Here is a 26,267-nt window from a genome sequence, read left to right as displayed (position 1 = left end):
AGAACAAACTTACTACCTGTGTTGGTTAAATAGACAGTCCGTGTAGTGCATTGTCATTCCACATTCTATGTCATTGCTGAGACTGGGGGTTCCTGCTATTATTTGTTTGAAAGTAAAGACAGCTTTATTGATTGAACCCTGGGTGCTTCTCTTCCTAGTTCCTTCGCCAAGGTATTTGGGGTGACTTGTGCACTCTTGCAGAAGAGGAATCTCTGCTTCCATGCCTGCCCCAGCTTGCTGCACAGAGGTATCCGAGGTGGCTTTATCAGGCTGTTGAGCATCGGTTCAGTTTAGCTGTGTTAGCCCAGATCTGGCTATTTAGCACTGATGTGGTGGACCTGGAGTTTTGTGCTCTGCAGGTGCATCTGTCAGACACCTACACATTGGCTGTGATGTAGATGGTGTTTATGAGGCTATTCATATTACAGTCTCTGGACTAAGAGTTCGCTAAGGTCTAGGTGAAACACAGCTGGAAGTGCAGTGTCAAATCTTTGTGTCCTTGCTCCTCTTCAGCGGCTGGTGGGTGAGTGTAACGCTGCTGCTTATGTCCTTAAGGGCACTGTTTTCAAATGCAGAGAACTGACTGATTCTTGGGGGTCTTTCTTCATTATATTTTCTAATGTCAGCGGAGTTGTCTATGCTGACATTGGATATGATCCTTATTCTGGATACTGAAGCAACAGGATGGATGTTGTGTGTGTGTGTGCACACTTCCAGCTGCTCTCTGCTACAAATGATGCGGTAGTTTGCAGAGGCAGTTTGAAACAGTGAAGCATCCAGAAGCAAGTTCCTTCTTTTTAGGCTTTACTTCCTCCAAGGAGAAGGCTGGAGTGTGTGTGTGTGTCTCTGTACAAGAGAGCTTGCAGACAGTTGATTGAGGCACCAGGTTCTCTGGACTCTCTGCATGTTTGCAGCGGACACATCGGAGAATCCACACAATCCTCCTGTCCTCTCTTCCCCTGCTCCTCCAGGAGAGAAGTAAACACAGTATCAGGTTTCCCTGAACCTCTCTTCAACTACCTGTCCAAGCATTAATATGGAGGAGGAAAACAGGGGAGAAAGACACAAACAGCCCCACTTGTGGACCAGAAAAAAGCTGATCTTGAATGTGGAGTAGGCGGTAAAAAGCAGCAGCAATCCCCGATGCTTGGTGCAGGGTCTCAGCTGGCCTTGCCCAGCTGGCGTGGGGGCCCTGGCTGGTCTGGGAGCCGCATTTGGTGCCCGTGGGCAGGGGCTGTACAGCCACGGAGCCCTGGCCCCCCGACACAGGGCTGGCTGCCCTGTGCTCTGCGGGTCCCCACCGCAGCTCGTGACTGCCCGGCACCGCTTGTCACCTCGCATTACCTGACGGACGGGCTGCGGCCGCTCCGGCCTGTGTAAATGTCACCTGTGCTGAACGCTGCTGGAGAGGCAGAGCCGGCCGTAGCTGGTGTGCAGGACTGAGTCCTGTCTCCCCAGTCCACCCTGCTCTGTCCCTCTGCTTCCCTCTGGCAGCTCCTCTCTGGCCTGGCTCTACTGCTGTCTGTCTGTCTCTCAAGTGATGGGAGAAAATACCTTGAGAAAAGCCATTCCATCTCGGTGAACCCAAGACCTTTCTGGGTGCTTTCTGTTGGGAGATGTGGAACACAGACCATCATATTTTCCTGCAGATTGTTTCGTTGAACTATTTTCTTTCAAAATGAATCAGACTTGCAGTCTCAGCTGTCTGCATTGTCCAAAGCCTCCCTGGCTTCTTTGAACTGAAACAAGTTTGATGGTACTCAGCTCAAGGAATAAGTAATCCCAGGATGCTTTGGCAAGGCTCTTCCTGCACACCTCCTTTCAGCCATGCAAATTGTTCCTCTCACAAGCTGATAGCCTCATAACAGTCACTTCTTATATCCCTCTTGGAGCATTCCAGCCTGAAAATGAGAAGCTGAGAGGACAGTTTTCCCCAGGTGCAGGAGAATGCATTTTTTGCTTCCCTGGGGACTGACTCGGCAAACTTATCCCAGGAAGGGGCCACAAGTGAACGTTTTTTGTTGTTTGTGGGGTTTTTTTGTTGTTGTCGTTCTGCTTTTCTAACTGGGGTTTGTATTACAATTTATAACAGAAGGATGAAGTTGTTCATTGGTAAGCAGAAAGTTAACACTGATGGCTTTGACCAATGGGTTTGTCAGAGCCTTGTCAGGACAGTGAGGTGAGGCACTCTGGAACCAAACATGTTAACTCTGGTTTGTGTCATCAGGCCCTGGCAGAACCTGGCTTTACACCTCTCTGCTCTCCAGTAGATATTTTCATATTTTCATTTATCTGTCCATCTTCACCAGCAAACACTCCTTCATGCATTCATGCTTTCTCTTTGGTGTCATTGCTGGGGTGAGGGAGGTAGACAAGCCCTCCAGGCTTCCTAACTTTGACCTTTGATCCCATCTTGGGGACTAGGGGATTCCCCTGGACATAGCCCTTGAACAGTTGCCCCTTGGCACTGGCACAAGCACAAAATGGGGCTTGCCCTGGCCAGCAGTGTTCTTGGATGAAAGCCTTGCTCTTGGTCCTTATGAGACTTGAAGCTGTTCTAATGGAGAAACTTAGGAGTGACAGCATTTCTGTAAAGTCTGGCATAAATGCAAACAGTTGAATAATTCTCCTGGGAGTCTTTTCTTATTGGTTTAAATCTTCTGCATAATACTTTCAAAATATGCCCTTTTCTGTGTTAATGGCAAAGGATGAAGAATCATTCTTCTCCTTAGCTGTCCTGGGGTGATAGATTTCTGCCCAATCTCCCCTTCAATGACTTATTTTCCAAGCTGGAGAATCCTCAAAGGCAATGTTGTTTATCTAGTTGTTTAAAGAGGCATAAAACCAAATTCTTTCTAAGCCTGTGCTACAGATGCTGGGGAGGACTGTGTGTTATGGTACCAGACTACTCACAGGTGATGAAAAATGCATTCACTTTTCTCTGAAGCTGATAATGGCACAACTCAGGATGGTCCTTTTAAGCCCCAGGAAACATCCGAGGTGCCTCTGTGAGCTGAGTGCTTGTTTAGGTAAGGGAGGGGCAGGCAAACAGCACATCTTCTGCCCACTCCTAAAGGCACCCTGGCAGCTGTCTCTGGAGTGAAAAGCTTTTGCGCTTGGAAGCCATTCCAAGGTAGGGATTTTGCTGTCTACCAACAGAAAACAGGCCATGTGTCTCCATGATGGTGGCAGGGGGATGTGGGGTGACTCTGTGGCAGCAGGCAGGAGCCCTGGCCCTGCCTCCAGATCGCCTTGCTGCCTCCAAGGCTTCTGCTTTTGTCATTAAGCCGACTTCCTCTTGCTGCACATCGCTTTCCCACTGGGAGAATTGATCCAAAAAGCCAAAGCAAGAATTGACAAAGACCTTTTCTCCCCCTCCCTCTGCAGAATTAAGTCTGAAGTGGGTTGATAACGGTGGATCGAGTCCTCTTTGACTCTGACAAATGTCTTTAATGTTATTCAGCAAGCTGACCTTTTCCCGTCTTTATTGTGCATCTTCCCTTTGAATCAGATTTGATTGTTACTTCAGGTAGAATAACAAACACTGTCACGTAAATAACTTTGCAATAATGTTAAAAGGAGGAAAAAACACAAACAAACAAAACACCAAAGTGCTGCCTTACTTGCAAATGCAATGGGAGCAAACATCCTCTGTGCCAGCCATGGAAAACCAACTGTGTGACCTTCCCACACAACATCTTTGCCTTGCTACTCCAGGGAATTATCTCCTGTGTTGAAAAACCATCAGAGAAATAATGGTTCATGGAAATGTTAATGACAGCTAATGCTAAGTGGGGTTGGTAAATTCTAGAGAAGGGAGAAAAGGTCATGTAAATCCTTAAAATGCAGCTACATACATAACCCATCAGGACTAGTGGGCATTTGATGCCCAGATATCCTCTGAATATCTGAGACTGACCTTATAGAAGACAGTATTTAGGCCTTGGGTGAGGTGTTTGGCCTCAGAGAGAAGTGGCAATGACCAAGGTTATATTGCTTTTCTATGCCACCTCTTCCTCAGAGGGGCTCAGGGGCACATTGATCTCATGAACCTCATATGAGGCTCAGCTTGGTGATGTGAACTGCAGCTCTTTAGTGTGGAAGGAGGAAACTCTCTCTCCTTGTGGCTGTGAGACTGTTTGCCCACCCATGTCTGTGTGGCCACAGCCTCTGCTCTGTCTTGTATAAGCGAGGAAAGATAATGGACAAAATATTTTGTGGGTGCCTTGTCCTGTAATCTGCATTTCTACTGTGTCATGGGCAATTTCTGTCCTGTGTTGCTCCAGCTCCGATTGGAGATGCTGACAACCAGCTTTGGGAGCGGGAGGAACGTTTGGAATAGCACAGTGGTGATGTAAGTGTGTGGGAAGGGGAAGAGCTGAGCCATGGGAAGGGCCTGCTGAGTGCAATGCCAGAGCCATTGCAGGGAGCAAAGGTGCTCCTCAAGACATGGGGAGCATTTGAAGTTTCCAGCCTGGTTGGTGGGGATTTCATGGTTTCAGATGTGTGCTGTCTCTAGAGCTGGCTTGGACAAAAGAAATGGGACCTCAGAGAATAGTTCAGAGAAACCCAGCCTGAGGCAGGCAGGCGGTGCCTTCTTCCAAGTCTGCTGAGGCACCGAAGCAGTGAAGGAATATTTGGCTGTTAAGCACTGCCTACAAATTATGTTTTGTTGCTGTATGTAACTCTATTTCCCGTGCTGTAACCAACATTTTGTTCTTTTCCCTTTATAGCATAAGGCATGTTTGCATGGCTTTGAGCCTTGGCCAGCATCTAAGCTGAGACAGCCACAGCTGGGCAGCTGATCGCTGTTTGGTCAGCCACACTCGTAGTGTATTTAATCTTTCTGCTTCTCCCTGTAGATTCCCCTGTGCATGCCAGCTCCACGTCTGTGAGCCTGTCATCGAGCCTTTCCACGGGAAATTCAGTGGACGGGCACCACAACTACCTCGAGGCCCCCGCGAACGCCGCCCGGGCGCTGCCGTCGCCCATGAGCGCCATCGGGTCCCCGGTGAACGCGCTGGGCTCCCCCTACAGAGTCATCGCGTCCTCCATCGGCTCCCACCCCGTCGCTCTGTCCTCGGCCCCGGGCATGAACTTTGTGACACACGCCAGTCCGCAGGTAGGCGGATGTGCACACTCCCTGCAGTTCAGTGTTCAGACCGGGTAAAGTTCCAAAACCTGAGAGAGTGGGTTGGCTGGTGGGGAGTCTGGTGTGTTTTGCCCACTCAGGAAGATCAGCTCTAAAGAACAATTTCCAGCATGTGAATCTTTCTGCATAAATCCCCCGGCACAGAGACAGAGAAGACACCTGTATATATGTCAAAATACATTACATGATAAGGAGAGAAAGCTAATTTTCAGGTCTGTCCTCACCGTGGGTGCAGTCCAGCTCCCCTCCACTGCATCTATTGCAGGATGTGTCATTACTGTACGTGGAAATAGGATAGCCAAGGGCTGCAGCATGTGAAGCATTCCCCTTCTTCCTGCAAAAGGATATCTGCTTCATTTCATTATTTGGAAAGGAGACAAATTTTTTAGAAAGAGACAAATGTTAATGCTAAATGCCAGCCACCTACTCTGTGTTGCATATAAACTCGGCCTGAAGGAAAATGAAGCACTCCCACCCTTACTGCCTGTGCTCACGTGGGTGCTGAGGTTTCCCCTCCAGAGGGGAGGGGAACCAGATGTTAGGGCTGGTGCTTCCCCAGAGCCATGGATGGGCTGGGAGCCTCACAGGGTGGCTCTATGGGGCAGAGAAGTGCTTCTCCAAGAGCCTGGCACTACTTCCAGCATGGCTGGGATCAGGGTGGCAGTGTGGAATTTTAATGGAGTGCTGAAATTTTCTAGGAGTCCAGATCTGAGTGAAAATTCTGCCTCTTATCAACAAGACTTTGTGTTTTGTTGGTGGGACCTGAAGGTAGGAAGTGCTCAAGAGCCTCATGGCTCCTGCTGAAGAAGCAGCAAGGTGATGTCCCTGAGCCCTCTCTGCCCCGTATTTGCTGCTGTTCCTCAGTCTGTCTGAAGCTCTTCCTAGTACCTGGAAGGCTGGGAGAGGATGGTGTGGGGAGGATCTGAAGAGCTCTGAGGGCGTATAAGCACAGTTTGGCATGTTTGACTTACCTTTCCCCAGCATCCTCAACTCCTGTGTGGGTCTGAGATATCTGCAGTGGGCATGCTGGGCATCCTTCTTCCCCTGGCACCACCCATTGACCTGACAATATTCGTGCCCACAGCATCCAGGGCAGGCACTTTGTGCTTGTGGAAATGGTGGCAGTATTGCCTGTTTGGAAGCCTTTCCTTTGGGGTTGGAGATGCTCTGGGAAGTGGTTTCCCCAGTCTGGGCACTACGCCAGGTTCCCAGATCCGAGGAGAGGGTTTCATTTGTGTTGCCTCTAATGCAAGGAGACAGCTGGGCCTTGGGGATTCAGCAGGGAGGCAGCTAATGGATTTGGGTTCAAGCAGTTGTCCCAGATATCATACATGATTGCACTTAACCTGCAGGAGTCAAGCTCTGAGGACACTGATGGCTAAAACTGCCCTGTGTGTCCCCCTCCTACACCCTCTCTCTCTTTTATTATCTCAAAGTGCACACACAGAGAAAGAAAAGATGGTACCCGAGCTCTGAGCAACATTTTAAACCATAAAAAGTTCCTCCTGGCTCAGCATCTTGCCAAAATGATGTTTACAGGGTAAAAAAAGGTGGCTGGACACCTGTGGGGAGGAAAGGGGTTTATTTCTCTTTTCATTGGACCAGATTTTGAAGTGTAAGGATTTACAGCTGTCAGTGTCTGGTTGGAGTCTCTGCTGGGGAGAGTGAACCTCTGTTCCTCTTGGCAATTTTTCCCAATGCACTTTTATTTTCCAGTGAAACAAAACAACCTGGATCCTAATTTTTCCTGATTAATTTGTATTTTCCATGTTATCAGATCTTTGAAGCTTTGAGAATGAAGGGACAGTGGTGAGGGAAAATGAAAGCAGGCTTCACCTTTTTATTTTTCTAATGATAAAAAAAATCCCAGTGGTACGAACCCTTCTTGTTCTTTACTGAAATTTCCTGTGGAATTTATTATCTTTTTCATGGGAAATGGACAATTTCTTGGAGGAAATGGAGAACTTGCAGCAATATGCATGAAATCTAGTGGTTTAGATATTATGGAGACTGTAATGAAGGCAGTAGCTGGGTCTTCATCCAAAGCCTCGTTTCTCTCCCTGCTTCTGCCTTCTTGCTGGGAAGAAGAATTTTAGCTGATAAATTGGGATGAGTGTTAGAAACAAAGTCAGTGATGAAACAACCACCCCCAGCCCTCAACGCTTGACAATGGGAAAGATGATTTGATAATGGGTTCGGAGAGACATTGCTCTGCCCAGACAGCTTTTGACAAGACGTGTTCAATGGCCCTTAATCCTCCCTGCCCTGCCGACAGTGGCTCCAAAGCAAACAGCAATAAAACAAAGCCCTGGGCAACATCAGGCTTTGGTCTCTAATCGAGGTCGGTTGGTAACCTTTAACTTCAGCAGCCACGAGCAGCTCCTGGGGATCTCGCCTGGGGGCTCTGGGTCCTTTGCCTGCATCTCACTGCAGCTGATTTTTAGATGCTCAGCCCAATCCCCTTTTTTTTTTTCCTTTTTTCTTTTTTTTTTTTCTTTTTTAATCTGGCAACCCCAAATCTGCTCCGTTTGGCAACCTGTGGTAGCATTTGGGAACCCAAGTCCCAAGGAGTGACCAAAAAGCCATGTTTTCATGTATATATGCAGATTTGTGTATCACGAGGCAGGGAAGCTAGCCAACTTAAATTTTTTACTTTTTTTTAAAACACCATTACATTTTCCCTAGCTGTGCATCAGTGCAAGTTTAATTGCAACAAACTGCCTGGCTGCAAAGCTCTTCCTTACTAAGCTGTTACTGCTTGAATCTGCAAGCAGCCGGTGATCAGCATCCTCTAAGGCAACAGGCAGGAGGATCCCACCAGCTTTGTTGCTTGGAGGCTGTAACTGAGCAGCTGAGGCTGCTGCCTGCCCTTTTCCAGCTCTGCTTAGTCCTGGCTTTGGTTACAGCATCAGGCCATGGTGAGAGGCAATATCGGCTACCAGGCAACTGCTCAAACCCCTCCATCTGGATTCACCAGAGGATGTCTGTCTACTCATGGCAGCCCCATGGAGTTGCTGGGGATAAGCTTGTGGGACAAGCTCAGTAGGAGCAGCAAGGGAGGGGTCAGCTCCATTTGGGGATGGCTTCATTGAGATATGTGTCTCGACCCTCTAACCTGTCTTGTGCCTTCTGCTTCTGCAGCTCAATGTCCTGAACAATGTCAGCAACTCAGAGGATGTCAAGCCCTTGCCGGGTCTCCCAGGGATTGGGAACATGAATTATCCATCTACAAGTCCAGGATCCTTAGCCAAACACATCTGTGCCATCTGTGGGGACAGGTCCTCAGGTAGGAGGTGTTCTTTCTTGGAGAAGGCTTTGTGCAGTGAGAACTCCCCTGATGCTCTGAAGCAAGGCTTGTGCAGGAGTGAACAGTGAGGAGGCTCTCTGGGGCCAAACTGGCATTGCAGGATTTGTAGCTGGGTCTGGCTTACCCAAGGCCAGGCTGTCTGTATTGCAGAATAGTTCCACTGTGCCCAAAAGAGAGCAAACCTAAAAGCCATGCTCTTCTCCCTTATCTGTATAATCTCATTTTACATTTTGCCCCTGTTTATCAAAGGTAAATGTATCAAATCTCTGTGTTCTCATTTACCTGTGCTGTGTGTTAGCTGGGTTTTGGCTGTGTCTGGGCTTTCTCTCCTACCCAGTGACCTGCAGCCTGGTGTGCATTGCAGGCCCCTCCATACCAGTGCACCCCATTTGCTATCTATGGCTGTTCTGCTGCACTATGCTGCATCTATGCTGCACTTGCACTGCAGCAAGTCATTACACTGGGATGCAGTCCCTCCTTACAACAGGAAAGCAGTGGTCCTATAGTTTGACTGCTGCTGGTCATTATTCCTCCTGGGAGCCACTGAAGGCAATTCAGGCCTGTTAAGGTGATCCCCTGCAGTCAGTGTTTTTCACTTTTGGGGTTGGTTCGAGCTCCTCCACCGTGGAAGGAAAGGCAAATACCTGCTTGCCTATTGATGGCCTCTCCTTCCTTCCCCAGGGAAGCACTATGGGGTGTACAGCTGTGAGGGCTGCAAAGGCTTCTTCAAGAGGACAATCCGTAAGGACCTGATCTACACTTGCCGGGACAACAAGGACTGTCTCATAGACAAGCGCCAACGCAACCGCTGCCAGTACTGCCGCTATCAGAAGTGCCTCGCCATGGGGATGAAGAGGGAAGGTATGAGGGGGCTGGTGCAAGGAATGGGCTTGGAGAAATTTTCCTTACATTCATTAGGGTAAATCTGGCTCTTGGTGGCCCTCCAAGGCCAGTGCATTCCAAAAACCCACACTGACAGCTTTAGGGTGTTATTGACCTTGTCACATAAAGGAAATAAGAATCATAGAATTGATCAGGTTGGAAAAGATTTTTAAGATCATGTCCAACCATTAACCCAACACTGCAGTGTCCACCACTAAACCATGTCCCTAAGTGGCACATTTAAACATCTTTTAAGTACCTCCAGAGATGGTGGCTCAGCCACTTCCCTCAGCAGCCTATTCCAGTGTTTGACAATCTGTTTCCGTGAAGAAATTTTTCCTCATAAGGAAAGAGGGGCTAATAAGGGAAGAGACTGATGGGAAAGCTATTACACTGTATTTTTCTTTCTACCTAAACACACGTACTGGTGACTATTGAACCTATTAACTGATGTTGACCCAAGTTTTCTTTTAGTTAGTGACTTTAATGGGCTGGCTGCCTTGGCCCCTCTAAGCCTTTGCTGTGGACAGCACCTGGCAGTGGGGGGTCCTGCAGCCTACTTGTCTTCACACAGCCTGCTGTGTGAAGAGCAGACCTCTATTTTGTTTTTGATTTGCTGACTTCATATGTCACCGCCTAATTCTTGTACTAGAAGATAAGGGTGAATGATTTATTTCTATCTCTTATTTTATAGTTCTCTGTCATTTCCACTCAACCTCACCTTTGGAGATGAGCTCTGGAACAGCTCACATCGTGCAGTGTTTTTGTGCTGCAGGAGAGAGCTGTATAGAAAGCAATTCATGGAGCCTCTTCCATATTCCACACACTCACTGCAACTCCCAAAGAACTGTTTCTGGCCCAAATCACCGAAAGGGTTTAGTTTGGAGCAAGGATCTGACCAGAGGCAATTGGACTTTGTACTGACTTGAAGGAAGCCTCCAAGAGCTGCTGAGGGTGATGTGTCTGTGGTGGGTCCTGTAAGCCCTGCCTCTCTCCCACCCAGCTCTGGAGAGTATGAAGATCTTTGTAAAAGCCACCAAGTGAGTCTCTGCTGCAGGGAAAGGCAATCCCAACTGCATGGCTGTCCACCTCTGTCCCCTGCAGCTAGCTCTCCCTTCTGGGTGGAGCAGGGACTGCTAGTCTGGGTTGTCTCCCAAATTATACCAACAGATGCCAAGTTAGGTAGTGAAAACTAGCACAGTGCTTAAGCTCATTTTTTCCTGTGCTGCCTCCAGGATTGAGTGTTAGCAGGCAGTGTGGCTGTCCATTTTGGAGGCCACGTGTCCCCCTGTGGAACATGCAAGCTGCTCCCTGTGCAGGAGCTTCGACTATGCAGGGCAGAGCCTGGGGAAGTATCTGTAACACTGGACATGAACTGAGCCTCATCCTGTTCCCTGTAGTATCATCAAAGCTGTGCTGCCTCAAGCACTCAGGGAAGTGGGGGACTGTGAAATGCCAAGCTGGAATCAAAAACCTAATCCCAGGCATAGCTCTCCCTTCCAGCTGAGTACAAAATGGTTCAGAGAACCAGGGTGTCAATGCAACTTCCCTTTGCAGAGAGTGAAAATTTCAATCCCAGGATCTTGATGGATCCCATGGGAGTTTGGCTGTAGCAATCACAGGGGCTTTTCGGGAGCTGCAGAAACTGGGGACAGACTGCAGTTTGAGTTCAGAGGCTGAGTGATGGGGCTGGTATTTCCTTGCCATGTTCTTTCTTCCACTAAGATTTGGCGACTTTAGAAGCACTTCCATAGCTTCTTCATATCCATTACCCTAAAGAGGACAAACGCTTCCCCCAGCTGGCTGGCACATACATGTGTCCTGTGTTGCCCTCCCTCACAAGCACCAAACTGGATGTCCCACTGATCCATCTCCTTGGGTGCTGCCAGTACCGCAGCAGCTGGGCAGTGCTGGGAAGCATTCTCCCAGCTGGAACACACACAGGAAAGTGCTGAGCATTGAAAAGCTGTCATGAGTGCTGAGGAACCTCCCATGGTTTGGCCCTTCCCTTAAAGCACCCTATGATAAGCCAGGATAAGGCAAGGCTGATGCAAGGCACTCTGGGCTCCTACTCACACAGGCAAGTGATGATAGCAGGACCAGTTTTGGGATGTTTCCCCCCAGCAATGAGCTAAACCAATATGATTCCTGCTGGTCACTTCTTTTTTTTAAGCAGGATTTTCTTATTTCCCTTTGAGATTCCTCCAATGAAAATGTACATCCAAGACTTCTATTGCACACAAGACTTAGCATAAAACATACACATGTCCTGTAGTGACCTGTCTTACACACACACAACAGCCCTGGGAGTTAATAGCTGAGATCTGGAGACAATTTCATGATTCTGTGCCGTCAGTCAGCAGATATTTTGGAAAATGTATGGAGGTGGGAGGAGAGAGAGAAGGTGTTAGGGCACTGAGGTGCTTAGGAACTTTCTAGTGGGGAGCATTAGTAGGAGAGGTGGTAGATGGAAAGGTGACACCAGGGCTGGGCCAGGCTGTGTAGGATTTCACTGAGGAACAAAACAAGCAGTGTGTGTGGATCTAGCTGGGGGTGAGGGACTGTCTAGCCCTGCTGCTGGATGCTCTGACTGCTGTGGGACTGTTTGAAGCACACTGGGAGCACAGCAAACCTGTGCTTAAGTGCTGGGTTCCTCCTGCTTCCTCCAGCACCTACTGACAGCTGAGTCCAGGCTGCCACCTGGAGGTATCAACTCCTCTCTCTTCTGGAGCTTCATACCTTGGAAATCACAACCTTTGTGATTTGACCTTTGTCAAATCTGGAGGCAGCCTCAAAGTTATTGGTGCGGGAACAGCCATTTTATTGGTTGTACATCTGCAATATCCATTTATTTTCTGTTCTCCCCCTCCTGTGGGCTTTTCTCATCCCTTCTCCCAGAGGAAAGTGGACCCACTGTGGGCAGGTAAGTGTTGCTGTGGATGTGGAGCCATGTTTCTGTCCCACAGCTGTGCAGGAGGAGAGGCAGAGGAGCAGGGAGCGGAGCGAGAATGAGGCCGAGTCCACGAGCAATGGCAGCGAGGACATGCCTGTGGAGAGGATCCTGGAAGCTGAGCTGGCAGTGGAACCCAAGACAGAGGCATACAATGACATGACCACAGAGAGCTCGGTAAGGGGCACTAACATCACTTGCAGCTTGAGTTGAGAGACTCTGAGGTGTGATTTGAACAGACAAACTCCATGTGAACAGCCAGCATTTTGCAAGGGGTTTTTGCTTCACGCCGCTTAAAAATCACCAACAATTTTTCTTTTGAATCTACTCTGAATGACAACTAGAAAACAGCCTATACATTATTTTCCAAGCATTTTTTCCCAGTTCCCTTTAATTTCAATGAGTAGATAGGGCAATGGCTGGATGTTGGAGAGTCTGAGCCCTGTGCTGGCTTCCACAGTTGCATGCCCCTGGACACTGTTTGCCCAAGAGTGGAATGGAGCTGGACACAGCAGGTTTACTGCTGTGGTTTTACTGGTTTCAATAAAGCTGCTGCTCATGCCTGTTCAGAGGCTGCTTGATTGCTTTTAGATATGCCCTGGGGAGCAGGACTGCAGCCCGCCATGCAGGACTTGCTTTGCAAAGAGCAGCAAGCAAACAGAAAAGTCTGGCAACCAGCTGATTTGGCTGGCTGTAGAGGGGATAGTAGTAACAAATATCTCCTCCTCCCAACAGCACACAGCTGAGATTATTGGCAGTTTGATCCTTCTACTTGTGGCTTTGAGTATCGTTAACTCAATCTGATACACTGTGCAGTGCAGATAGTGGTTAGCAGAGATTTTTCACTGACAAATTCTCCTCTTTTCCTCTGTTCTTTTCCTTTTGATGTTGCTCTTAATTAGACAAATGACCCTGTCACAAACATATGCCACGCAGCTGACAAGCAGCTCTTCACACTCGTCGAGTGGGCCAAGCGAATCCCCCACTTCTCTGACCTGACGCTGGAAGACCAAGTCATTCTCCTCCGGGCAGGTAGTGTCTCCACCTGTGGCCTATGGAGCTGTTCCCAGTACCCCTGTCCCTTCTCTGGGCTCTGTGCCATCCAGCCAGGCTGGGTGGCTAATGTGAAATCCTGAGCTGATCCATTGCTGCCGTCACAGGGCAAGCAACCCATCCCGAGCCACAGTGAGTGGTTGGCAGAGGTTGTGGATGGGGCAGTGGAAGCTGTTGCTTGTTCCCCTCTTCATGCAGACATGGAGCACTGGGGGAGAGCAAAAAAATGTGTCTGGTTGATGCAGTTCTTGTAACTGCAGAACTTACTATGAGTGAGGCACGTTAGTGTGTAATGTGCCAAATGATGTAATGGGGTTGCTGATGCTAGGAATAGATTTTTAGGAGGAAAACCCAAGATCTTCTCTGGTTTTATTTTTTCCTCCCTTTGAGCCTATTTCTGAATCTTCTTGCTGCTGGTACAGATCATAGAATCCTAGAAAATCCTGAGTAGGAAGAGATCCACAAGGATCATCAAAGTCCTATTCCTTGCCCTACACAGGACCACATCCCACCATGTGCCCGAGAGCATTGTCCAAATGCTTCCAAGGGGTTTGCCACCCCTTGCAGTGTTGGCAAGGGTGCAGTTGGTACCTGGGGTTCCATCTCTCTGTGAGGTGAATCTGAAGCCAGCAGGGAGAAACCAGCTCTCCTGTTCCACGTGGATCATGATTTTTGGCTGAACTGCCTCATGTGTCCTGCACACCTCCTCTTCTAGGCTGGAATGAGCTGCTCATTGCCTCTTTCTCCCATCGCTCCGTGTCGGTGCAGGATGGCATCCTCCTGGCCACAGGCTTGCACGTGCACCGCAGCAGTGCCCACAGCGCTGGGGTGGGCTCCATCTTCGACAGGTATTGTCATCCCCTAGCAGTGGTGGCCAGGCTGGCTCTGTCCTCCCCTCTGAAAGGGAAACATCCGTGAAGAGAACTAGAGCAAACTGGGGTGATTTGGGGCAGAAGTAGCTTAGAATGAGGAGGGGATGCTTCACGGACTGAAAAAAACAAGAACGAGGTGAAGGCACGTTGGAAAGGGATTTGCAGCTGCAGAAGCAGATCTCTGGTTGGGTGTGCAGGGGGAGGAATGCTCCTCTTTCAAGATTTTGCTGTAGCTGTATCTAGATCTAAAATTGATCACCAAGAGCTTTTGGTGGCAAAGCCTTAAACCTCAACTTGGTCATGTAACAACTGCACGTGTACTGTCCGTGCCATGCCTGCTCTCTGTCTGGCAGGACTCTAACTTACCACTCTTACACAACTAGCATATGTAGGGATAGTGCCCACGTTTTGCACAGTAAAAAGTGGAGAAAACCCATGTGGTTTTCCTCAAGTGAGTGCAAATTGTTCTCCATAGTCCAAACAGAGCACAGAGGCCACATGCTGAGCAAAGTGAGAACAGGAGCGAATTTGACACTCAGGTCCCTGGATGCTGTTGCTGCACATGTAGAACAGCAGAGTGGGACATGGCTGTCCCTCAGAGCTGCCTCTTCCTGCAGAGAGGAATTGGGGAGTATTCTCAGTGCCTGTCCCAGATGCTGTTCAGTCTCCAGCCTTGCTGTCTGTACCCGTCTCTGATCGTGTGCCCGCCCATGTCCCCCACATGCAGGGTTTTGACAGAGCTGGTGTCCAAAATGAAGGACATGCAGATGGATAAGTCGGAGCTGGGGTGCCTGCGAGCCATTGTCCTGTTTAACCCAGGTAAGTCTGAGGCCCAGGCCAGTGCCAGGTAATGTGCACTCCCTCTGGGCCATGGCAGGTCACAAGCAGGAGGGCTGTGACAGTGAGCATCAGAACTGCAGATGGATTTCATAGAATCCTAGAATGGTGTGGGTTGGAAGGGACCTTAAAGATCATCTCATTGCAACCCCCTCCATAGGCAGGGACACCTTCCACTAGACCAGGATTTGTCCCAGTCCCTGGGTACATGATTAAAGAGAGGCCAAGTCCTCTCCCACCCATCCACCCAATCACTCTGCTGGCAGTGGAAAGGTCCTCTCTGCAGGGATTTCTTCCCCACCTGTATTTTCTCCCTTTCTCCCAGATGCCAAGGGTTTATCCAGCCCCTCAGAAGTGGAGTCACTGAGGGAGAAGGTGTATGCCACGCTGGAAGCCTACACGAAGCAGAAGTACCCCGAGCAGCCAGGGCGGTGAGTGCCCCCGGGCAAGGCAGGCAGCGCAGGGCAGCACCATACCCACCCTGGAAAGAGGAGGCTGAGGCAGCGTGTCTGTGCTAGCTCTGCCTGAGCCACAGTGCCCTAATCTCGAGCCTTCAGGGTGCTGGCGAGATGGAATTTTCTTGCTTTCCAATCCAATCCTACCCTCTGCTGGCCGAGCTCTCGAAGCGCCGGCAGCTGGGTCTGTCCCCACCGCTGCCAGTCAACGATGCAGCCGCAGCGTCCTCTGCGATTTTTGGCTCTCGCTGTCACCACAGAGCGCTGTGAGCCGTGGGGAGAGGGAACGGGCTGCCAGCTGCACCCCCTTCCAGCTGCGCTTCCAAATGGGAGGCAATGACTGGCAGCGGCACTGCTGAGGGGCTGTGCTCCCTCTCGGAGTCTGGGGGTATTTGAAGACAGATTTAAATGGCACCATGGAGATGTAAGTCTTGCAAGATGTTAAGATGTTCAAGTCTTGGAGGGAGAATCTGGATGTATCTTCTTTTTCTTTTTTTTTCCTTTTTTTTTAAGTTCTAAAAATGCTATTCTGTTTTGGAAAGATGCATATTCCCTCCACACATATGGAAACAAATGCTTACCTTGAAAGCATAGGGGAGTCTAAGACTGGGAACGCCCCAAAGCATTTTTGAGGAGAATTTGGGCTGGCTCAGGCCTGGAAATAGGTGGGAGAGGGTGGCCAGTGCCTCCATCGTGCCTCTGACTCTGTTCACTTACAGGTTTGCCAAACTCCTTCTGCGTCTGCCGGCGCTGCGGTCCATCGGACTGAAGTGCCTGGAGCACCTCTTCTTCTTCAAGCTGATTGGGGACACCCCCATCGACACCTTTCTCATGGAGATGCTGGAGACACCCCTCCAAGTCACTTGAGGGTCTGGCCCCTCTCTGGCCAGCCCTTGGCCCCCCTGTCCCTGCACAACCTCCTGCCCTTCTTCTCTGAGCCTGCGAGAGCTCCAGAGATGTCCTTCACCCTCCTGTCCTCCTCAGTGGGATTGTTGTGGTTTTGTACAGCTGTAAATCACCCCCTCTAACCCTCTCTGGCCTGTCCAGGGGTGGGTCACAGGTCTTCTGCCCAGCTAACCATTCCCTTGTCCCCCTGTACAGATAATTGCTTTAAATTATTTTTTCATTCTCAATAAAAGTCAACAAAACAAATAAAACAATGTGAGCTGGCAGAGCAGTGCCCTCTTTTGCTGCAGTCAGAGGTCCAGTTGGGATGGGGCTGAGGGACCAAATCAGGGCAGGAATGTCACTGGGGATATAACTCCTTGTGCTGATAGGCACAGTCCTCTCTGGCCAAGAGAGGACAGGTATTGATTCTTCTTACTCCTACTAAGGAAAGACCTGGAGAAACTTGCTGCTTTTAATGAAAATGTTTCATTCCACCATCTTAAGAAGAAACTCTTTGAATTATTTGAATTTTTAAAGTAATTTTAAAAGTAGTTTTTTAATGTGGTTTTTTGTTGTTGTTTGTTTGTTTTCTGAGCTCATCCAGCCACTGACAAAAGAACTGATGTGTTTCATTTTGGTCCTGGTGGAGTATTTTGGGTTGAACCAAACCTTTTGCTCATGGATAACTTACATTTTCCTGAAGCTTCGTGGATCCCCATTCTCAGGCTTTTTTTTTTTTTTTCCCCATATTTTTGCACTGGAAACAGGTTCCTCGACCCCAAATTTATAATTTCACAGTTTCATAATTGAAACCTGTGGGGAAAGAAAGCACAACACACTCTAACAAACGATCCTCACAGGTCTCCCTGGTCTTTCCCCTGCTCCAATGGCACCACTGGAGCTTCCCGTTGCAGCCGAGCTAACCCGAGTCAAACGAGTTAAAGACATTAATTTGTTCAATATGCGGAGCTTATCCTGGTGGGAAAATGTCCTCCCAGGAACCCAGCGAAACTGTCTGTATTATTATTCATAAAACAGGTGTAGTGTTAAGTGATCTGCCCCTCCTGACCCTCTCAGCAGACAGAGCGGTGAGATGCAGCCGCGCTTCGTCTGTCCGCCTGACAGATTGCAGCGCTGCCGCCTGGCGACTCGGGCAACTTCCAGGGAGAGCAGGAGGGACAACAGGAAAGGAAGAAGGATAAAAATGAAACATTTTGTTAAAACTCCCCCCGCGGGGATATGATTCATTCTCCGGTATTTCACTGCGAGGAGGGAAAAGAGGATTAAAAGAGCAGGAGGGGGGGGAAAAAAAAAAAAAAAAGGAGGAAAACCCCAAAATTATGAAAACTCTTTAATTTTTTTCTTTTCCTGGTGACACTGAAAAAAATCCAGAGAGAATTTAGAAAGAAGTGAAAAGCATTGGCCAAAGGGCTATTTTTAATTGAAATTATAATTTTCCATTAACAGGGAGGTATTTAAAAGACAGCAAATACTCAGCTTGCTCCTTGTAAAACTATTGCTAGAGTTTGAGATGCTGCACAGAGGCTGTGCTGGGACGGTACCACACCACACTGCTGGTGAGACAAAGCAAGTGGTCACCTCCAGCCTGGGCTGCTCAGGCTTCCCCCTTTAAGAGCTGTGAGCTTCTAAAAGCTGGTCTCCAGCTGGCTGGGTTGGGTTTCTTTTCTGATTATAAAGCCCTGAGGTTTTCCTGACCTCCCTGCTCTCTGGTTTGATGGTTTAAATCAAGGAAGTTGATTGACATCAGCAGGCTTTAGTGATAGAAGGGCTGCAGGAGCTGATGCCACTGTCTGGAGACAAACCCTGTGGCATTCATGGGTTTTTTTTGAAATATGTGGAGGAAAACCTGAGGGTCTTCGTGCCTGCAGCAGATCTCTTGCTAAGGTGGTGTCCAAGTGCTATTTTGGAGCCCTGCAGCTCTCAGTGGTAATTCAGGGTGTGCTTTGGCCCTGGAGAGGACAGGATGCTTCCACCCCAGTAGTGCTGCCTCTTTCAGGAGCTCACAGGCTGTTCTCAGCACTCAGTTACTGTGGCTGTGATCACAAGTGTTGACATGGAGCTGCAAGGGTGGAGTTTAGTTTGGCCAAAACATCCGTAAGTGCTTTGGGCCAAGCTCAACCCTCTCTGATGGAGGTTTAACACAGTGTGATGCCTCCTGGTGGCTTAATTTGAGTCTGTGATGAGGGATTTAGAGTTCCTGATATTCCACGTTGGCAGAACAGCTCAGTGCATGAGAAACAGCGAAAAATAAACTGGACAGAGTAGTGAGATCAGCACATATCCCAGATGGCACTGCACATGTCACTGCAGTGAGTGCAAGGAGAGCTTGCTAAGCCTCATGAGCCATTCCCTCACATATCTTGATGCTGATCTCAGCCCACTGCCTACAATATCAACAGTCACTTTTTTGAATTTGGAAGTGATGGGATATGATAACCAAGGCTGGGGAAGGAAGTCTCTAAGTGACCATTTGTGGCTCCTAGACACCTTCACTCTTAGCAGTCTGGCTCGAGACTCTGGAAAAATGGGCTCTGGGCCACAAGGTTTCCATGTTGCAGTTTGAGCATGGCTTCGTGCTGTTTCTAAAGATGACTAGTGTGGGGTTTTTTTTTAAAAATTGTAGGCTTGATCATCTGCTTAACACACCCCGCCACATGCTCCCCCACCCTGTGTCTGGCAAGGCAGAGACCGTGACACAGAGTGTGGCTTCTGTGAATAAGAGACCACTGGAAGTGTCACTAGCAGACAAGCGTCCTGTGCAGAGGAAACGAGTCATCCAACAGCTGAGCTCCATCTGCAGTCATTGGGAACCTGAGGTTTGATGTCATGTCCTGGATTTGGTCCTAACCATCGATTCCTCATTCATGTGTGGGCCTCTGCACGGTGGTGTCAAAGTGCTGTCCAAGAGCTGTGCTTCCCCAAGCCTTGCAAAGCATAGGGGTGAGTCCCTGTGGAAACCCTGAGCAACTAATCCCTGAGCAGTTAGTAGAAACTCACTGTTGTGTTTTTTCTTCAGGATGAGTTGCTGCAGAAGAACAGTAGCTTAGCATGGCTGGAGCTTCCTCAATCTGCAGCCCTGCAAAAACCTAATTTTCATAAAATAGTAGAAATCACCATAATGGAATAAGCCAAGAAAAACTTCCCTCCTTGCATGTATGTTCAGTCCTAGCTTGTCTGGAGTTACAGCTGCACAAATTATTAAAAAAATAGCACTGAAGAACTCGAAAAATCAAGAAAGAGCAAAGTTTAGGTCCCTTCTAATGTGATTGTTTTTCCTTGCAGACCTATGCCATGAGGGTGCCTTCAAAATCCAGGCATCAGCCACTGTTCAGCTGTAATGAGCAAAGTGTAACAGGGTCCAGTTACCTGCCCTTCCTACTGAAACCTGGCTCCTCCTATCTCCCCCGATTTTTTTTCTTGTCAGATTCTTCTTGCTGGGTCTTGCCACAACTTTGTCTGAATAGCCAGTCATTGGTTACCCCATGAAACCTCTCATAGTGTCAGATTCAGCTCGGACATTTTTTTCCTTGCTCTGGGATTAATAAATAAACCAGGCTCTGGGAATGACTGGTGCAAGGCTGTCTTCTCTTTCCTACCATTTTCTACATCTCATGGGCTTCCTGAGTTAGCAGCGGGTCCCCCCCACCATGGACAAGCTTTGTTTTGGTACACAGGCCAAATATGCCAAAGCATTTATTAATTCTGAGCTGCTCGCTCTGCAGTGCTCTGTGGAGGGGGCTTCAAAAAATAGTAGGTTTAGCCACTTATGATGAGGCCCTTGGGAAATGGAAAACCCTTCAACTCTATTGTTTGTGCTAAGCTGGATTTGTTTCTCACCCAGAAATCAAGTTGGTGTGTTTTCCTGCCCTGTTTTGGGTTCTGTAGTGGCTGCTTCAGTTTCTGCTTAAGTCCAACAACAGCACTTCTGGACTGGGAATAAAAAAATAAATCCCAAGCTATAAAAGTTTGAGCTGGTTTGTGTTCAGTTCAGCTCTGTGCTCCCTGTTGACTTTAGTGATTCAAGGGCAATCCTACAGACCTGACACGACTTTCAGACACTGATGTTGTGACTCTGAACCAAGGGGCACCACCACTGGACTTTCCTCCATGACCTCTTGCCTGAACTGGACCCTGGCCTGCCTTCACCACCACACCTGAGCTCCCCTGAGATGCTCTCTTTGCTGCCTGGTTTCTCTGCTCGTGCCTTCTCTGTCCCTCCTTTGTCTCTGCTGTTCCATCAAAGACTCAGCTGGGAGGCTGGGGAGACTGTGCTGACCTGGTACCTCCTGGAGCACTAGAGGGCACGAGGAGTTAGAGGAAGAGGACGAATTAAACTGATGAGAATGGGGCTCCCCAGAGCTGCTGATGGCAATGGGAAGCAGTGTGTGTATCCTCTTTCGGGGGATGATGGCTTTTATTCCATGGCAAGGTACATCGGGGTGGAAAGCATGACAGGGAAGCCCTGATAACCCCCCAGGTATTTATCAGCATTAGTGGACAAGGACCAACCTATAACTAAGCAAGGCCAACAGCTGCTATTCCATACCTCTCTCCTTATGCCCTCTGTGCAATTAACTCTACCTGAGACATGCTTAGTTTGGGGGATTTCAGTGGGGAAAGGAGAGGATTTTATCACCTATTTGACAGCATTGTGGATGTGGGCTGGTTTCTGGCTTGCCTCTCTGCCAGGCTGGCCAGCCCAGCTGGGTGTGCAGCAGCTGATGCCTATAAAGGGCTGTGAGGGCGGCAGAAGGAGAGGGAGGTGTGGTCCTTTCAGGGATGAGTGGTGTAGAGGGATATCTCTGGTGCTGGACAGGTGTTTGTCTTCTGGGTCAAGCTGGCTTCAGGCATTAAAGGCACCTGCATGATGCTGGCTAGCTGGCCCACTGACTCCTGTCCTAGGGGAGGTGGCTCCGAGCCACCTTCTTCCCTGGTCTCCTTTGTGCCTGCTTCTGGGTTCAGCCCTCCCTGCCCCAGTGTGGTTCTGCATCTGCTTCACTGGGCAGAGTTAAGGTGATGTTGGAGGAGGGATCTGGCTGCTGCTGTCTGGAGCCGTGTCAGGTGCTGTGACTGTGGATACCTGCCCTGGGAGCTGAGTGCTGCTGATCTCCTTCCAGCAGTGAACAGTGGGGACCAGCACAAAACGTGACAGCTGGGCAGCCCCAGCGGGGTGATGGCTGGGGAAGATGTGCAGCCCCTCTACCAGTGCTGTGGCCTTGTTAATTTGGTTGACAGCTTCTGCCTAATGCAGTTTTCCCAGACCACCCAGATTTTGCAACACCTGGCTGCCTGCAGACCCTACAGCTAGAAGGAGAAAGCCTAGTCCTGCTTCTCCTCTGGCTTAATTCCCTTCAGCTGCTATTGTGGGCTGCTGCACCTAATTCAGCCCCTGGTGAACTAATCATAGAAACCCTGGTCCTCAGAGGCTGCAGTGAGCTGCCTGAAACACCCTCCCATCTTTTGTAAGGCCAGTTGCCCGTGGTGAAGGTGTGCTTTGGGAGCGAGGGGACTTGGATCGTACTTCTTGCGTGTTTTACTGGCTCACCTGGTGACCATCCTTTGCACTAGGCCAGGAGGGCTCCAGTACCTGTGACGTGTGGAAACTGGTGGATGTGTAAATCACGAGCAGCAACACTCTGCTGCAGCCTCCTCAGTGTTGCACTGTTGGCTCAGTCGTCAAACCTGATCCTTCACAGACCGAGCTGGGAATTGTGCACGAGAGCTCCAAGGTAAGGCAGTCTCCAGACCCCTCCTCACATGGAGGAGAAGGAGGAAGAGGAACAACACCATGGGGTGGTAACATCTAGGAAGGAACCACTTCCCTCCCAGCTGCTCCTGCATCTCTGATCAGAGGAAATTGGGTGGGTGGTATGAGGCTATAAGCAAGGTGTCCTGCACAGAGACAGTTTTTAGCAGTGCTGATGGATGGTATTCCCACCCCACAGGGCTGACCTCCTCTGGCTGTGTAAGGAAAATCTACTGCCCTGCACAGCTGGTTTGCACAGGCAGGATGAGCAGCATGCAGTGCTTGGAGCTCCTGCTGCAGTCCTTGCTGGGCTGGTGTCTTGGCAAGGTGGGTCCAATGGATCTGGCTACCCAAAAACTTGGCTGGAGCTGCTCAGAGACCTTCCAGAGAGCCAAAGATGGAGGCGTCAGAGCCCAGTGCCTCCCAGCTGCAGCTCAGCCTTCCTGGGTGTGAGGGATCAGAGCTGTTTCAGGATGAGCTCTGATGGTACCAATGCTCTCCTGCCCAAGTGTAGTTATACTGGGATACACAGCCTCAGGACTGTTTCCAACTCCCACGGGATTTTGGCAGGGTGGTGAGGTACCTGTGTTAACTTGTGGCCTCTCTCCTTCTAACAAATTCCCAAATGACATGACCTTGGGTCCCAACATCACCCACGTCACCTGTGTGAGGGGAACACTTGGTGACGAGGATGCCCCACGGAGGGGCTGGGAGTGCTCCTGCCCCTGGTACCAAGGTCACCGGGAAACACAGGAGGTGAGGCCCCTAAAAACCTCCCATCCTCCACTATCCTATAGCGGGTCCCTCACAGCTCTGCAGCCGTGTCCCCGCTCGCCAGCCGGAGACGGGAGACCCAGCCGTCCTCCGTGCCGGGGAAGCCGCTGTCCCTTGCCCAGGCTGCTCTGGCAGCGGCAGGTACGCGGCCCCAGCCCCGCAGCGGGCGGCCCCGGGCTGCGGAGCCGTGAAACTCCCCGAAAAACAGCGAATTCCCTCAGGCAGGAGAGAAGGGGAGAGCTGAGCAGGATGGGAAAGCGCCGGGACTACGGGAAGGCTGCAAGTTCCAGCTTCCCCGTCCGGGCGGGATCTTTCCTCCGCGGGTTTCCCCTCCCCGAAACCGATGCGGTTTGGCGGAGCCGGAGCGCCGCTTCCCAGGGGCCGCCTCCCCCCGCGGTACCGGCGCCCGGAGCGGACCGAGCCCTGCTCGGCGCCAGCGATCACCGGCGACGAGCCCTGCGGGGCAGCTCTCCGGCTTTGGGTTTTTTTGTTATTTTTTTCCTCCTCGCAACACTCCTTTTCCTTAAACACTCCGGAGCAGCGGGAGCGGGGCGCCCGGGGCGATGCGCGGCGCGGGGGAGCGCATCCTCACCGGAGACCGCCCCGGGCAGAGCACCAGCTTTCCCCAAAAACTCCCGGCCTGGGCTTCTCCTGGAAAGGGGAGTTAAGTCCAGCTGCTTTCATTACCGGGAGAGACGCTGTGGTGGGGCACCACCCTCTACCTTTTATTTTTTTTCTTTTCGTCTTTTTGGCTTTCAAGGAAAAGAAGGAAAAAAAGCCAGGGAGTAAAGCGGGGCCGGGGCGGCTGGGCCGTACACCCCGAAGCCGGGAAGCGCCGCCGGCCCCTCGAGGCGTGGCAGGGCCAGTGCCTGCAGCCAGGTAGGAAAGCGGGGAGGAAACTTATTCCGAGTGGGGTGGGGTGGAGTGGGGAGGGGAGGGCAGGGCAGGGCAGGGGGTGGGGGTCGAGCAGGGAGGTATCAGCTCCAGGAAATGTGCCTTGGCAGCAGTCGGACGGGCGCTTCCCCGCAGGTTGGTGAGCTCCGCTCCGGAGCCGTCCAGGGCGTCGCGCCTTGCTCCGCAGCCCGAGCAGCCCCGGCGGCGGGGAGGCGGGGGGGGACGGGACAGCCCAGGGAGGGAGGGCCCTCCACAAGACCCCCCAGGAGCGGACTCCTCTCCCGCCAGCTCCCCGTAGGAAGGCACCGCCCGGGCCGCCCCAGGTAAGCGGCCGAGTCCCGCCGACGGCAGCCCCGTATCCTCCCGTCCCGCGGCCGCGGGGGACACGGCTCCGGTCGCCCCGCACGTCGGGGCCGCGGGGCTGGGGGGCCGCTGCGACCCCGCCCGGGACAGCGGCTGCGCAGCCGGAGCGGGGGCCCGGGGGGTTCTCCCGTTCGGAGGGAGGAGGGAGCGGGGCGCTGGGGAGCGGGCGGGCGGCCGCGAAGCCCCGACCGGGGGCGGCGGGGCCGGTGGCCGGGCTGAGCGCGGTGTGTCCGGGCTGTGTTGGCAGGCGGGCGGCGCGGCCCCTCGCCCGGCCCGTCTCCCCACCATGCTGGACGGGCTGAAGATGGAGGAGAGTTTGCAGAGCGCCCTGGATCCCGCGGCCCCTTTCTCCTCTCTGCTGGGTAAGTCGGGGTACCACACTTGCGCTCCCGGGGACCCCCCCTAGGGCGGGGCACGGCCGAGCGGGCCCGAACGATGGGCGCCGGGGTCCGGGAGGCCCGGGGACAGCTTTCACCAGCTCGTTCCTGCCCGCAGCCCTGCCCGGCGCCGCTACCTTCTCCCGGGGAGTGCGCCCGGCGCCCGCCTTCCCCGCGCCCGGTTCGTTCCGCGATGGCATTAAATTGTGTGCCCTCCTAACCCCCACGTAGCGAAGGCCTTTCCTTCGTATCTAACAATAAATAATTTACTTTTTCTTTTTATCTTCGTTTTAATATCGGTTTGAAACAATCGCCGTCTCTCTGAGCCGCGGCGCCGCTGCCGCTTTTCCGAGAGGAACGAAATTGGGGGCGGCGTGCCCCCCTCGGAGCTGCCCTAAGGCACAGGTCCCCCGTGGATCCCGCAGCGGCTCCTCGCACTCCCCTGTCCCCCCGCGACCCACCAGCCTGGGCGGGGGAAGCGAAAGCCGCGGGACCCCCCCCATCCGTCCCTCGCCCAGCCCGTTTCTCCGGCTGCCTTTCCTTCCACCCATACCAACCCCCGGGTCTTTCCCCACAGGCAGAGCCGCGACCCCCAAGTCGGTGTGTGAAGGGTGTCAGCGAGTGATTTCGGACCGGTTCTTGCTGCGCCTGAACGACAGCCTGTGGCACGAGCAGTGCGTCCAGTGCGCGTCCTGCAAGGAGCCCCTGCAGACCACCTGCTTCTACCGCGACAAGAAGCTCTACTGCAAGCTGGACTACGAGAAGTAAGGGTCCCTCCGCCCCTGGAGAGCCCCCCCTTTCTCTGCTCCCAGTGTCCTGCTGACGGGGTGGGGAGACTGGTGTCCCATCGCTGCTCCCCACTTCCCCTGCCCTGTGTGTCCCAAGAGGTGTCAGCCCTTACTGTGCTGCACAGCGAGTTGTGGTTCTCCCCTGCAGTTTTGGTGCACCCTGGTTCTCCCCTCTTTGGAGGTGTTTTGTTGTGCTTGGGTTGTGCCTTGGGAGCTGAGGAATGTTTTGTCAGGAGCCTGTGAGAGCCATGGAAACCCCAGGTCTACCCAGGGATGGAGCCAAGTGTTTTCCTATCTCCTCTGGCTTTATTTTCCTGCTGAGTGTCTAGAGGAGGAACGTTATATCCTCCCTGACCTAGTCCTGGACAAGGGTATTTTCCTAATATCCTTACAGGCAGGGAAATGCTGTTGTTCCCTCCTGGGTCAGATGGGGAAACTGAGGCACTCGGCAGGAACTAAGGAAGGCCCTGCTGAATTCAGAATGTTGACTGTCACACAGGGCCCTTGCCTGTGCCCGGGTCTACGATGGAGAGGAAATTTGGATGGAAGTGGTTAAAGCTTCCAGCCCCGACTCTCCCCCTTTGGCAAGTGTGGGGCTGGGGGGAAAGACAGTGAGAAAATTTATTTGTCCTTTTTTTAAAGAAAACCCGTTCCAGTGGGAATGGGGAGAAGGCCGCGGAGTCTTTCCTCTCCTGCAGCTGCTTTCGTTTTTTCCTGCTCATCCCGCTCTTGCCGTCCTTTCTGGACCCCGCTCCCCGGCTGGGTTTCGAAGCCGTTAAATTTTTGTTGCCTCGGGGCTGGTTGTTTCTTGAGGAGGTTGTAGGTGGGGGGCTGGATCCCTCACTATGGTGATAGCAGGGCTGCTGGAACCCGGAGGATTTAATTCCCATGTCACTGTTACACGAGAA

At 51.3% G+C, this 26,267-nt stretch overlaps 2 protein-coding genes across 3 annotated transcripts in view; both read left to right on the top strand.

The window, feature by feature from the left end:
• The window catches only part of RXRG (retinoid X receptor gamma), a 48,004-nt gene extending 31,326 nt beyond the window's left edge, over positions 1 to 16,678 (top strand). For both annotated transcript variants that reach the window (XM_064664303.1, XM_064664304.1), the window contains 9 exons: positions 4,863 to 5,122; positions 8,294 to 8,438; positions 9,141 to 9,320; positions 12,308 to 12,468; positions 13,194 to 13,323; positions 14,060 to 14,192; positions 14,944 to 15,035; positions 15,379 to 15,484; positions 16,228 to 16,678. In XM_064664303.1, the coding sequence (XP_064520373.1) occupies positions 4,863 to 5,122; positions 8,294 to 8,438; positions 9,141 to 9,320; positions 12,308 to 12,468; positions 13,194 to 13,323; positions 14,060 to 14,192; positions 14,944 to 15,035; positions 15,379 to 15,484; positions 16,228 to 16,375 (1,355 nt within the window). In that variant the 3' untranslated portion in view covers positions 16,376 to 16,678. The remainder of the gene's footprint in view (positions 1 to 4,862; positions 5,123 to 8,293; positions 8,439 to 9,140; positions 9,321 to 12,307; positions 12,469 to 13,193; positions 13,324 to 14,059; positions 14,193 to 14,943; positions 15,036 to 15,378; positions 15,485 to 16,227) is intronic.
• A 7,730-nt stretch (positions 16,679 to 24,408) lies between these two features.
• The window catches only part of LMX1A (LIM homeobox transcription factor 1 alpha), a 44,000-nt gene continuing 42,141 nt past the window's right edge, over positions 24,409 to 26,267 (top strand). Inside the window, exons 1-2 of the mRNA XM_064664286.1 lie at positions 24,409 to 24,556; positions 25,149 to 25,335. Coding sequence (XP_064520356.1) covers positions 24,481 to 24,556; positions 25,149 to 25,335 — 263 coding nt within the window. The 5' untranslated portion in view covers positions 24,409 to 24,480. The remainder of the gene's footprint in view (positions 24,557 to 25,148; positions 25,336 to 26,267) is intronic.

The sequence above is a fragment of the Pseudopipra pipra genome, chromosome 9 (genome assembly GCF_036250125.1).
Source record: "Pseudopipra pipra isolate bDixPip1 chromosome 9, bDixPip1.hap1, whole genome shotgun sequence".
NCBI lineage: Eukaryota > Metazoa > Chordata > Aves > Passeriformes > Pipridae > Pseudopipra > Pseudopipra pipra.
This window is presented reverse-complemented; position numbering and strand designations above follow the sequence as displayed.